The 12,094-nt window shown below is 37.4% G+C and overlaps 1 protein-coding gene across 1 annotated transcript; it reads right to left on the bottom strand.

Moving 5' to 3' along the window:
• Positions 1–9,515: 9,515 nt before the first annotated feature.
• bhlhe22 (basic helix-loop-helix family, member e22) lies at positions 9,516–11,803 on the bottom strand. Its single transcript, XM_082183600.1, has one exon. It carries the CDS (start codon positions 11,137–11,139, stop codon positions 10,351–10,353), a length of 789 nt encoding a protein of 262 aa, XP_082039726.1. The 5' UTR covers positions 11,140–11,803; the 3' UTR covers positions 9,516–10,350.
• Positions 11,804–12,094: the final 291 nt, after the last annotated feature.

Below are 12,094 nucleotides of genomic sequence, written 5' to 3'. Positions count from 1 at the left end.
AGTCCGAGTACGTGAACAGCTCCGGTCACAGGTCGTCACAGGTTTCCATCTCGTAATTACTGTTCCAACATGGAGTCGCAGGATAAGCTCGTTGTTTTGGTTCAGGAGGAACTGTTTGGAACTGGAATTCATTTGTGGTGATTGTCCACAACTCTGCATAGCCTTATGGAACGCGTTGATGACGTGTGATGTCTGCGCAATCAGGGAATGGATATACTATGTTGACAGGCAGGTAGGACATCGTATCATTGCATTCGGACCGAATGCACCATTTTTGAAGAGAGTTTCAACCAGGCCTATAACACAAAAGTGTTTATAAAACAAATTCCTAACTTTAATTAGGAGTTTATTGAGGGAAAACTCCCAGTTATTGGTGAATACTGTATGTCTTCCCTAATCTAAAGTGTTGCCAAAAGTTTAAGTTTCTATTTCATTTCATTTCATATCTAGTTAACAAAAGAAGAAAAATTCTATGGTTTTAGTTTTTAGTTAACAATAATAACCCTGCATAGTAGGTCTACACAAAAAGAAAGACTGTTCTGCAGTTTCACTCTACATGATGCTTGATGTCATTTGAAGCTAGAAGATCTTGGCCTGGTTTACAGACAGGGCTTAGAATAAGCCAGGATTAGGCCTTAGTTCAATTAGGACATTTAAATATCTTTTATAAACATGCCTTATAAAAAAAAAAACCATTACTAGTGTGCATCTTGAGACAAAACAATGGCACTGACATATTTTAAGATATGCCAGTGCAAGTTGCTTTCAGTTGAAACAGTTCAAACATGAATTTTAGTCTGGGACTAGCTTAAACCTTGTCTGTGAAACCGGGGGCTAGACTTTTGTATTGATTAACAGCTTCAGAATTCAATAATTATCGGTTATTGTATCATCCGTATCAATGCATCTATCTACATCACATTCCATTATATGTCATTTATGGATTTATTGGTGTTTGACTGAATAAATTGTGCACTCAGAGGGAGGGGAGGGACTGTGTTTATGGCTGATCCCTTGACATGCCCTAAATTGCCTTGTTTGCTCAGCACATGCACAGAAACAGATGCTGCTTCACTGCGCTGGGTCATTCACTCCATCTCCTGGTGCTTAGTGGAAAACCTCCTTAGTTACTCTCGTCCTCTCGCACACAAATACGCTTTAGTTTGTTCATGCTCTACTGTTAATGCAAAAGCAACCATTTTTGTACACATGAGCTGCGTTGTTGTTACAAAACTGCTGTGTTTAGGAAGCAAGCCATTCAAAATGAATGAATCTACTTTGGCTGGGGCTAATGTGACTGCCATAATTTACTAATTAACGTCTGGCTTTCCGAAAACCTGTGTTAACTGAGGGACCACCCCACCCCCCGGAGAGGAGGTCGTGTGCAGACATGTCATTCGGAGCTTTGTTATGAAGGTCTGTGCTCCCTGGCCTAGATTATTATGATTAAGATCCACCTAGCAGATGACTGTCCAATTGTCACCTTCATTACGGCACTGGATCTGGAAGGGCACATGTGTTGTGCCAATTCATCGTGCCACCAAACAAATGCTTATTGTTTTGCTGTCCTCTGATGGCTTTCTCTGTCATTACTGATTATATATATATATATTTTTCACATCTTTACCCATAATGCACATCTAACCTCTGCTGATTATAGTAAGAAAGGCGATCCAGGAGAATGTGCATGGGCGTACAGGACGTCACATTGGATCATGACACAGTCGCTGGTAAACTAACCACGATCCCTTCTCTTCTGACAAATGTATGAAGAGGCAAAAGGCTAAGCAATTGCCGTAAAACCCACAAATGAAATATCCTGATGCTGAATGTCTTCTTTTGTGCACTGACAGGGTGGCACGCATACCTTGTGCACATTTTGGTATACACAGTGTATTTGCAGTCATATTGGTGACTTAAAAAAATAATAATCTGGGCGTGTTGGTAAAATATATGTTAAATAGGCCTATGTAGATTAGATAAATAAAATGTTTAATTAAATATGAATATGTATTTTATTAAGTAAATTTATATGAATAATTATTCATAATTTAATTGTAAAGTTATTCAAAAAATAATTTACAAATTGTAAATAAATTAAAAACTGCAAAAAAAATGTAATACATTGATTCATTCATAAAATTAAATTTTTAATAATGAATCATTTAAATTAATTCATTCTTGTGTTTGTGGAAGTTACATTTTATTTTTTTTAAGTTGAAAAAGAAAGTTGGACAGTTCAATATTTTGCTTAACAGCAGTGTTATTTTAGCATCAAGATATTGTCATACGTTTTTACTAATGTTTTCTGATAATTTAATTAGTTATTTTATTAGTTATTTTATATTATCTGACTTGATTGTAATTTTCAAGTTTTAGTCATTTTGTTTTGTGTTTTTGTTATTTATTGTATTATTTAAAATGTATCTATAAAGGTTTTATGAATTTGTATTTCAGTTTTAGTACATCAAGTTAAAATAAGCAAAAATGAGAAGTTTTTTTTAAATATTATTTCAGTTAAAGGTTATTTTATTTCAATTAACGAGATTTATATATATATATATATATATATATAGAGAGAGAGAGAGAGAGAGAGAGAGAGATTTAGTCAACGATAATATCCCGCATAGGCCTATATACTTATTAAATGATTGTGAGAAAAGAAAAAAATCTGTTCTGCAGCTGCACCGGTTTTAAAATTAGAAACATTTTTTGTCACTCTAAATGATGCTTGATGTCATTTGAAGCACATATACTGTAGATCTGGACTTTTATATTGATTATATGCTCCAAAATATAAAAACATCGGCCATCGTTATCGTATCGGCCATATCAGTGTAGGCCTATCTATACATCATATTCCATTACATGTCTTTTGTGGATTTATTGGTGGCTGCTACAGATTATTAAGCAGATGAGGCTAAGGCTTTTGTGGTCAGACCTTCGGATTCTGTGGAGAGAAGTCAGCTTTGATTACAAACTAAGTGCCGTGCTGCCAGACGGGGGAGGGTCTACATGCTGATATGCATTCTATCAGAATGATTCATGCAAATTATGCACATTATTCCTGCAGGAATTTCCACTGAAACTGCCTGGAGAAATTGCCGGAAATTAGCCATAAAATTCACTGTGTCTGGAGTGCAAGGTGAAGGCCACTAGGAAGCCAAGGACACTTGGCTTGTAGTTATTCCGCACGTGTGTGTGTAGTGTGTGTGGTAACCTGGTGTTACGTCCATTTGGCGTACGTGGATGCGAATACACAGCGAAGTGTTCATTAGAGGATTTTCCTTTACTAACACACTGATGAGAATTTCAGTCACATGTTCGATAATGAGGCTGTGGGATGATGAGAAGCGTAATGTCCATGAGTGTTACACTAAAATGAATCCCCAGCTGCTCATTCATTGTGTCCCGCACGCACCCCTCCTTGTTAGTTCCTGTTGTAGCATTCATTCATGTTATCTTCCAACAGATTATTATCTTATTTGGCAGACTGATCAGTTGACATCTTGATTAACAGTTTTGTTTTTCAGCACCTGCATTAAGATTTGTTTACTGTATGTTAAATAAATTAACAGTTGATTCGATAAAAGAGTTTTAAAGATTTGAGTTGATTCAGAGTTTGAATGTATCTCCAAACAATAGAAATTAAACTTTCATGTTCTAGTCGGCAACTAAGAGACCCCAGAATCCTGTTGTTATCACAAAAAAATACCATTTGTCTATTTGAATACTCTGTTTTATAGTATTTTTTGTCATTTTTTTGGTATTTGATGTTTTAAAACATCTTAAAAGACATTTTAAAACACACTCTCTCTCTCTCTCTCTCTCTCTCTCTCTCACACACACACACACACACACACACACACACACACACACACACACACACACACACACACACATATAAATATAAATATAGCTGCTTTTCAAGTTATTGAACTATATATATGTGTGTGTGTGTGTGTGTGTGTGTGTGTGTGTGTGTGTGTGTGTGTGTGTGTGTGTGTGTGTGTGTGTGTGTGTGTGTGTGTGTGTGTGTGTGTGTGTGTGTGTGTGTGTGTGTGTGTGTGTGTAATGTTGGGGTTAGTTGCTCTTCAAATTATTGCTAGAAATAATTTTGTCAATGTTTAGGTGTTCATTTGCATATTACAAAATATGAACAGACAGCTTCAAGAGGTTAAAATAACATTTTTATTTATTTGTTTGTTTATTCTAGCCATGTTACTGTAAAAGAAAAGTCACAGTTATGAGAATAACATGCCTAGCTTGTGTAGATACAGAGCGTTAGAACATCAATAATATCTGTCAAATTAGTTTTGATTAGGTTACAGTAACATTCAAACAATTTACAAATAAGAGGTCAAGTTTTCAATCTTTCAAACAGAACACAAGTTTTAATTTCTACCCCAAATTTCTTTCATTATTTTAATGAATTAAGGTTGATCAATTCAAATGACAGATCTCAACCAAGAAACATAGTCCTCAACTTATGAAAAAGCCAGGAAAAATATCAATAGGCTGCAGAACAATTAATTCCCACAAAGGAACACAAAGCCTTACATAAACGGCATGCGTAATGTAGAACATGAATGTCTACATTAATCCTGAACCACAATCAGCAGGGGGCTTGCTTTAACTCCATATGTCCGCTCTGTGCCTCATATGGCTGATGCTGGATGCCTGGCCTGCCTCACTTGGGCAGAACTGCCTCATGGAGCGAGAGAGCAGGGCTGTGGATGTTCCCCTGACTGACTCCCCTGGTAATCCCGCTGGCACTTTAGGCCTTCCCCCACAGCCACAAGTTTGTATTTCAAAGTATATGATTGTCACAAGTGTTGAGCGTAACCGTATCCCTTCGATGTGCACGTTGTGATCGTCCTGAACAGGTGCTGCACTATTTAGCTCACAACCACCTAAGTGTACCTTTGAATATACACATTAATATTCATGTGCCATTTACAAAGGTAAAAATTAATCATTTTATAAATGAGTCATTTGAAATGGCAAGACTCAGACTGTGATCACACTTTGTCATTTTTTTCTGTTCCGGACACATATGGTGATTATGTGATGTAATGAAACTCCGATGCCAAAGTATTTGTACTTTTTTTTTTTTTTACTTTTCAGATACGTGCTGCTTATATCCGCACTGCTTTTAATTAGGTATATTGAAAACAAATGACACATTTTCTGTGCCATAACCCCCAAACTGTCTCTAATTGGGCTGAACCAAACACTGGGTTTGTTGCAAATTGAAACATTCTCCCTGGAAGCCTAACGAGACCGTAGTTATTGGTGCAGCTGGTCCGTTACCTTTGACCTCTTGTGCAATACTAATCTGTCACTACTAGCAGCACTGTGAACCCTGTCTGAGCAAAGATGTAATCCGAAAACAACTCCAAGAACATCATTATTTAAAGAAAAGGACAGTGTTGGAAAGGGATTAAGATCTTAAAACTCTGCATTAATCTCATTCATCCAGACAATAGACAATACTCAACAAATGTAATTCAGTAATTCCTGTTTTAAAGAATAGCTCGTAATCACCAGTGACAGATCTAGACCATGATTCTTAAAAGATTTCCAATACTTTCCCTGACACATCTGGCATAATTACAGCACATAAACATGAAGAGATTGAAGTCTAGACCAGATACATGAATGCATTATAAGATGCATACTTGTCAAACAGGACCTAAATTCAATATAAATTCTGTCTATACATAATGCAATTTAAAAGAACTGTTCTATTTCAATATAAATATATGAAAGTGACATTTATTCCTGTGATGGCAAAGCTGATTTTTTTTAGCAGCCATTACTACAATCTTCAGGGTCACATGATCCTTTCTTTCATGATCCTCATTTCTTGTTATTAACAATATTCAAATAAACTATTAAGCAGCACAACTGTTTTAAAAATGTGTAATAATAAGAAACATTATTATTAACTGAGCACCAATAATAATTGATCAAAATTGTTCACCAAATCAGTATATTAAAGTAATTTCTGAAGGATCAAGTGACACTGAAGACTTGAGTAATGACTGCAATCAATTAATTAAATTGTAGTAAGATTTGACAATATTACTGTTTTTACTGTATTTTTTTATAAATAAATGAAGCGTTGGTGAGCAAGAGACTTCTTTCAAAAACAAACCTTAATTATTCCAAACTTCTGGTGTGTGTGTGTGTGTGTGTGTGTGTGTGTGTGTGTGTGTGTGTGTGTGTGTGTGTGTGTGTGTGTGTGTGTGTGTGTGTGTGTGTGTGTGTGTGTGTGTGTGTGTGTGTGTGTGTGTGTGTGTGTGTGTGTGTGTGTGTGTGTGTGTGTGTGTGTAATTTTAGGCTCACCATTTCTCCAGTTATTTTCTCAAGTCAAGTTACCAAATGTCTGCCTACTGTGTATAAATGTTTAGAGAGAGCAAGTAGTGTTTAACTTTTCAATCTTTTTAACCTGCAAATGAATCATGCCAGTCCACCTTAACATTGACAAAATGACTTCTAGCATTACATATTTCATGTGAAGAGCAATTAACCTTAACACTAGGAATTTCGCTCTCTGTTCCTTTAATTTAACAACATAATTTGCACAGCTCTCCCACAGCCAAGTGTAAATTACAGCGCGTGACATTGGGCTACTGTCGCATGTACAGCATATTTCTTCTTTTAGTTGGTACAAGAACAGAGAGATGATTCAATTCCTAGGCTGTGAGCCTGATGCTGATATGAAGAGGGTCTGACAGGGTACTCTTATGTATACTTTGTATATCCTTGTTTATCACCCCCAGCAAACATCACATCTATATAACAAATAGGTGCCCTGGTAGCTCTTGATATGGTAAATTGGATATTTTATGGTTTATGAAAAGCCGCCTTTCTTATCTTTCACTTTTATTCATGACCTCTGAAGCTCCAATGCAGACATTGTAAAGACAGGTTAAGCGTTATTAGGTTCATGAATACAAACACTGCTTTGATTCTGTGTCACTAGTAAGGTGGTTATCTCTTAGTTGCCTCATTGGTTTTGAGTTTATGTGAGTTTGAGCAGTACAAGCTCAATCCTACAGTTAAACTCAAGGATCTGTGTGATAGCACTGCCTCTTAAGAGAGTTCAGACTTCTTTTGATGGATCCCATCCTAGTTCTTTTGAATTAAACCCTTTGTCGTAAGCTAATCGCTGTATTAAATAATGCATCCCAGTGCAATCTATAATTAATGCACTCTCGCTATTGTCTCGCGCTGATGCTGCCTGTTAAGGTATGTGGAACTGGCGAATAAAAAGTTGGTGAACATGGGAGAGAATGATGGAAATCATGTAAATGGGGTCCTGAAAGTAGTTGACTCCACACAGTAATTGCTGACAGTATTTATCCAGGCAAGGCTTTGTGATGGCTGATTACTGCTGGCCCTGATTAACGACTCCTGCATGTGTCTCCACATCTGTGCTGTGCAGAGAATTAGAGGGGACAGAGCAATACCATAATACTAGTGCTTTCCAAATGGCTAATGTACAGAGTTGAAACATTGGAGAGAGTTAAGATGTTTTATATCCCCCCTTCTGTTTTGTGGTTGAGTAATATGCTTTTGTTTTTGGATTGGGTAACTTTTTTTTGATTGTTTTATAGTTTTTTTAATTTTCAGTAATTGCATGCTATAAGGGTTAGCCATGCCTTTTTTCCCCATCTGACTCTGAATTTTATTATGCAAGCTAGTCATTGAATCCATGTTTTTTGGATGTTTTGTGATCCATTAAAAATTGCATTGGTTTAGAAAATCGCACCGTTTCCCCCTACCTCGAATCCAATTGTATGTGATTATTGTAATTGGCTAATGTGTAAAATTAGTAAGGTCTTGGCTTTTTAAATTATGGATGATTTTGTCTCATTAAACGGTGACTGGGCAGGGTTACCAGGTCGTCCCATATAAAACTGAGAGAAAATCTGTTTAAAAAAAAAAAAAAAAAAACTTTTAAATGGCCCTAACAATCCTTTCCTTTTATTATAGTACTTTTTATTATCCCCATTAACTGAAAAGGTATTTCCGGTGACGTAGTTCACTAGAGAAGGTTGTGGTGCTGTCCCTGGTGCTGAACTAAACGAGTTATATGGGGTGCGTGAAAACATTTTGTAATTGTTAAAAGTGTTCGCAAGAAACAGTTCTGTCCTTGACACCCCAAAAGTCTCACTTTTTTGATGATTGGGTTGAAGATTAGATGTTTCATCTTCCCCCACAAAGATCTCAAAAAATGTCCAGCGACAAGACAAATTAAAACTTCCTTTCGATAGAGAAATCGAGGTTCTCTGTAATGTTTAAAAGTACACGTTTATCTTATAGGCTACATCGCTCTACATACACGTGAGGTCGTTAAATAAACGAATTGTTTTTATTTTACGTGCAGGCGCTGCATCAACCCATTTATTTTTAAGGGAAAATATATAATTCACTGTCTTTAATATTAACAATGTTAGATCTTTAGCGTTTTCGCCTCACTTTCCCGTTTATTATTATTAATATTATTATCGTGTTAGTGATTGATTCATAATATTTTAATTAATTATAGTCTTAATAAGCTTTTTATCCTTTGCTGTTCTGATTAAAAAAATTATTTCAGTAGGCCTAATTAATTCTAAATAATTAATTTGAGTGATTTAGTGATTTTATACACAGCCTATGTAGTTATATACTGTTTTTAAAATGCATAATTTAATTTATCTATGCCTTACTTCAGCATTCTTTAAACTTCAACTTTATTTAAATTTAGAAAAAATCTTAAGCTAAATGATTAACGTGATTGTTTGTTGTAGAAGTGAAGTTTTTAAGTGAAAACGGTATTGCTGTCAGCATCGTGTGAACGGGTCTAATTCTTTCGATGTGCTGGACACCAGAACTAGAACAATGCAAAATAATGACATTGACACTGATGTTCATGACTGTTTCCTGTGATTAAAGACACCCAATTACGGCAGTGAACAGTGTCGTAATTATGTTCCTTAATCACATCCAGGAGTTTAATTGCCTTAACGATGTGCTTAATTAAAAGGAATATAGGTATTGCAGTCGACAGTTTTGATACACTGTTGTTTTCAAATTAACATTATTAGACAACGTCACGGATTTTTTTTTAATAATCATGATCGGGGTGACTAAGCTTTATCTTGTAATACTAACAGACATCCTCCTTTGGCCGAAGGGCATTGCTGTCCATAACGTCTGGTCTTTTTTCCCAGGGCTTCGCCCGTTTATGTAAACGAGCAGAAAATTAAAAACACTCATGTTCAACAAACCACTGCTAATTTAGTGAGAGAAATATTAAACATCTTGCTTCTTAATCGTTAAATGAATCATAACACTATTGCTGTCAGATGCCGAAGTTTAACATTTCACAAATAACTCTCTTCCGTAAATTTTTTTTTTTTTTTGGCGACTTATTGATCGTAATCTCTCGAACCAACAGGAGCCATGAATCACTTTACTACCAGAGGCATCACAACATAAACCAGGCATAATATGTTGGATCAAAATATTTTAATAAAGCTTTCCAATACATCAACACATACAAATGGCCCTCTGTGGTCATATTGAAACTAATATATCTACATTGCTTCCAGCCTCGACCTGACAACAAGTTGAAACCGCCACGTCCCTAGTCAAACTGCATGTGTGTTTGTAAAAAGCCAAATCGGCGAGATTTACAGCAATTATGACAATGCTTAATCAGACCAGGCATGCAGACCCACTTGATTTCATCCATTTAGAGAAATTAAAAAAGCAAAACAACTTTTTAAGATTCCACCAAACTAACAATATATTATATTACAATTTTGAAAATGAACAATCTCAGCTATGCTTTCGAAATAACACGTAGGCTACTTTGGAATAAAGTCCAAAAACGCTGCTCCTTCCAGCTGCTGCTTTTTAAAACACGGATGCACTTGAAAGCAAACATTTACATAACATAAATTCAAAGTAGCAAGAATACGTATTATTGCAAGTTAGAGTTTAAAAACCTTGAAACGTTTGGCATCATAAACAAGGTAAAACATGGTTGCATGTTGTCAGGTCAGTGATACACGTCATTCTGAAGGGTCCACGTTAATTAACTGTTCATTCTTCATCAACAGACATAGACTTTTAGTTTGGATTTTATCCCACTCTCACCAGCACTTAAAGTATAGGCTATACCGTATGTACACAATCAGTTTTTCTTGGAATGAAGTTGTAAGAAAAGTTTTTAGCATTCTTCTATATTGAGCTCATTGTAAAACTGCTGGAAAACATCAGTCTCTCTTTTTTTTTTCAGAGTCAAACGTTGCGCATGTGCTTCTACCAGAGTCAGTACCGCTGCAGAGTTTAAGGCTTGTCAGTGCATTGCTTACAGAGGCTGGAGGTGACGTTGTTGAAAAGGGCACATTTGTCCGGACAGGAGGATGCTCCAACTCCTGCGGGGAACGGGTAACCAGTCGGCTGCTCGTATGCGCTCAAACCCGGTGCTGCGAGAGCTGTGGTCGCGGGAATCGAGGCTGCAGAGATAGCCTGGCCTTGGTTGAGATACGCAACCAGCCGTCTCATCTCCTCCAGCGCCTGTGCCTGCATGAGGATGTAATTTTTGGCTAAGAGCAAGGTGGCAATTTTGGAGAGTTTCCGTACAGACGGACTGTGCGCGTAAGGGATGACCGCGCGCAGCTCATCGAGCGCATCGTTCAGATCGTGCATTCTCCGTCTCTCCCGGGCGTTGATGTTTAGTCTCAGAGTTTTCTGCTCTTTGTTTTTCTTACCTCCCTCTGACTTTGCGCCGGGCACCATCGTTCTCCCGTCCGCCATGAGCATCATCTCGCATCGGTCGTCACTGTCATCGTCCTGGCTCTGTTCGCCGCCGCTGCTCTCCGCAGTCGAAGTTCTGTTTGCGCTCTCGCCGTACTTCACACACAAAGATCCGGTCGGCAGACCCAGCGTGCCCGCTCGCCCCCCGGGCTGCACCGGGTCTGGGTCGGTCTGGTCGAAACAGCTGATGGGCGACTGGCTGTCGCGGGAACCAAGATCAATACCCGCAGCCGGTCGAAACGAGTCCATCTTTTTGCTCGACACTGCGCTGAGAGTTTTGTGAAAAATGTCTCCACCCAAGTTTAATCTCCTGTCCATAGTCTCCAGAAAGTCGGACGCGATGGTGGGGCTTCACTCAGCCACTGTCCTCTCCTTAAGTTTCTACTCTATGAAGTGGAGTTGATGTTGATGGCTGCTCCACTTGTCAAGTGAGGTGTAGAGGCAGTAGCTCCTCCTAAAGTGCTCTACACTGCGTTTATCGTGTTGAGACACACTTTGTAGATCTCGGCAGCGATCAGCATCAGCAGCAGAAGGGGGAGTCTTTTACATCATTATCTCAAGTCGGGCTATTAATGTGAAGAAGATTCGCCTATCGGGATTGAGCGCGCGCTACCCAATCAGGTTAACGTTTTAATTAATGGGATTAAAACGGTAACAAACAATCCAAACGGGTTTCTCACAGCTTTACAAAAGCACCACAGCTCCTCCATTCCTATGCCCATCTGTACACCCAATGAACAACTGTATTCAAGCCGCTTGAGCTTTGCTTTATGATCTAATGTTAATGTTTTTTTTTGTTTTGTTTCCTGGATGCTGCAGTCTTTTTCATAGGCTGGGGGAGGGACAGTGAGTGTGTGGGCCTAATTTCTAATGCAAATAATAAAAAGGGGGCACATATTTAGATCAAGTCTCACTGGGAAAAAAAAGTAGCTGCCTTGCATTTTTAAGTACAATCAACTTGGATGTTAAGTAATTTCAACTTAAATTACATTAAACTGACTTTGAAAAATTATTTGAATCTTGTATAACATACAAAAAGTTGTAAATTGCATAATTTATTTTGATGAGTTAAAGCAATGTAAAAACATATGTTGTCATAACTTATTGATCATAAAAATTTTTACAGTAAAACTCGCATCACTTCACTATTTTTATCTAAACGTAACAATTTGAGAGAAGCACTGACCTGCAGGTAGATGTTGATGTGTTTTTTTTTTAATGTCTTCACATAATTTTCCTGCAAACTGTAAATTGAAAAGAAAATTTGAAAGAA

This window comes from Leuciscus leuciscus (genome assembly GCF_965113295.1).
Source record: "Leuciscus leuciscus genome assembly, chromosome: 11".
NCBI lineage: Eukaryota > Metazoa > Chordata > Actinopteri > Cypriniformes > Leuciscidae > Leuciscus > Leuciscus leuciscus.
This window is presented reverse-complemented; position numbering and strand designations above follow the sequence as displayed.

What these genes read in the sequence shown, in the direction of transcription:
- bhlhe22 (XM_082183600.1), bottom strand. Translation starts at nt 11,139, where the DNA reads ATGGACAGGAGATTAAACTTGGGTGGAGACATTTTTCACAAAACTCTC.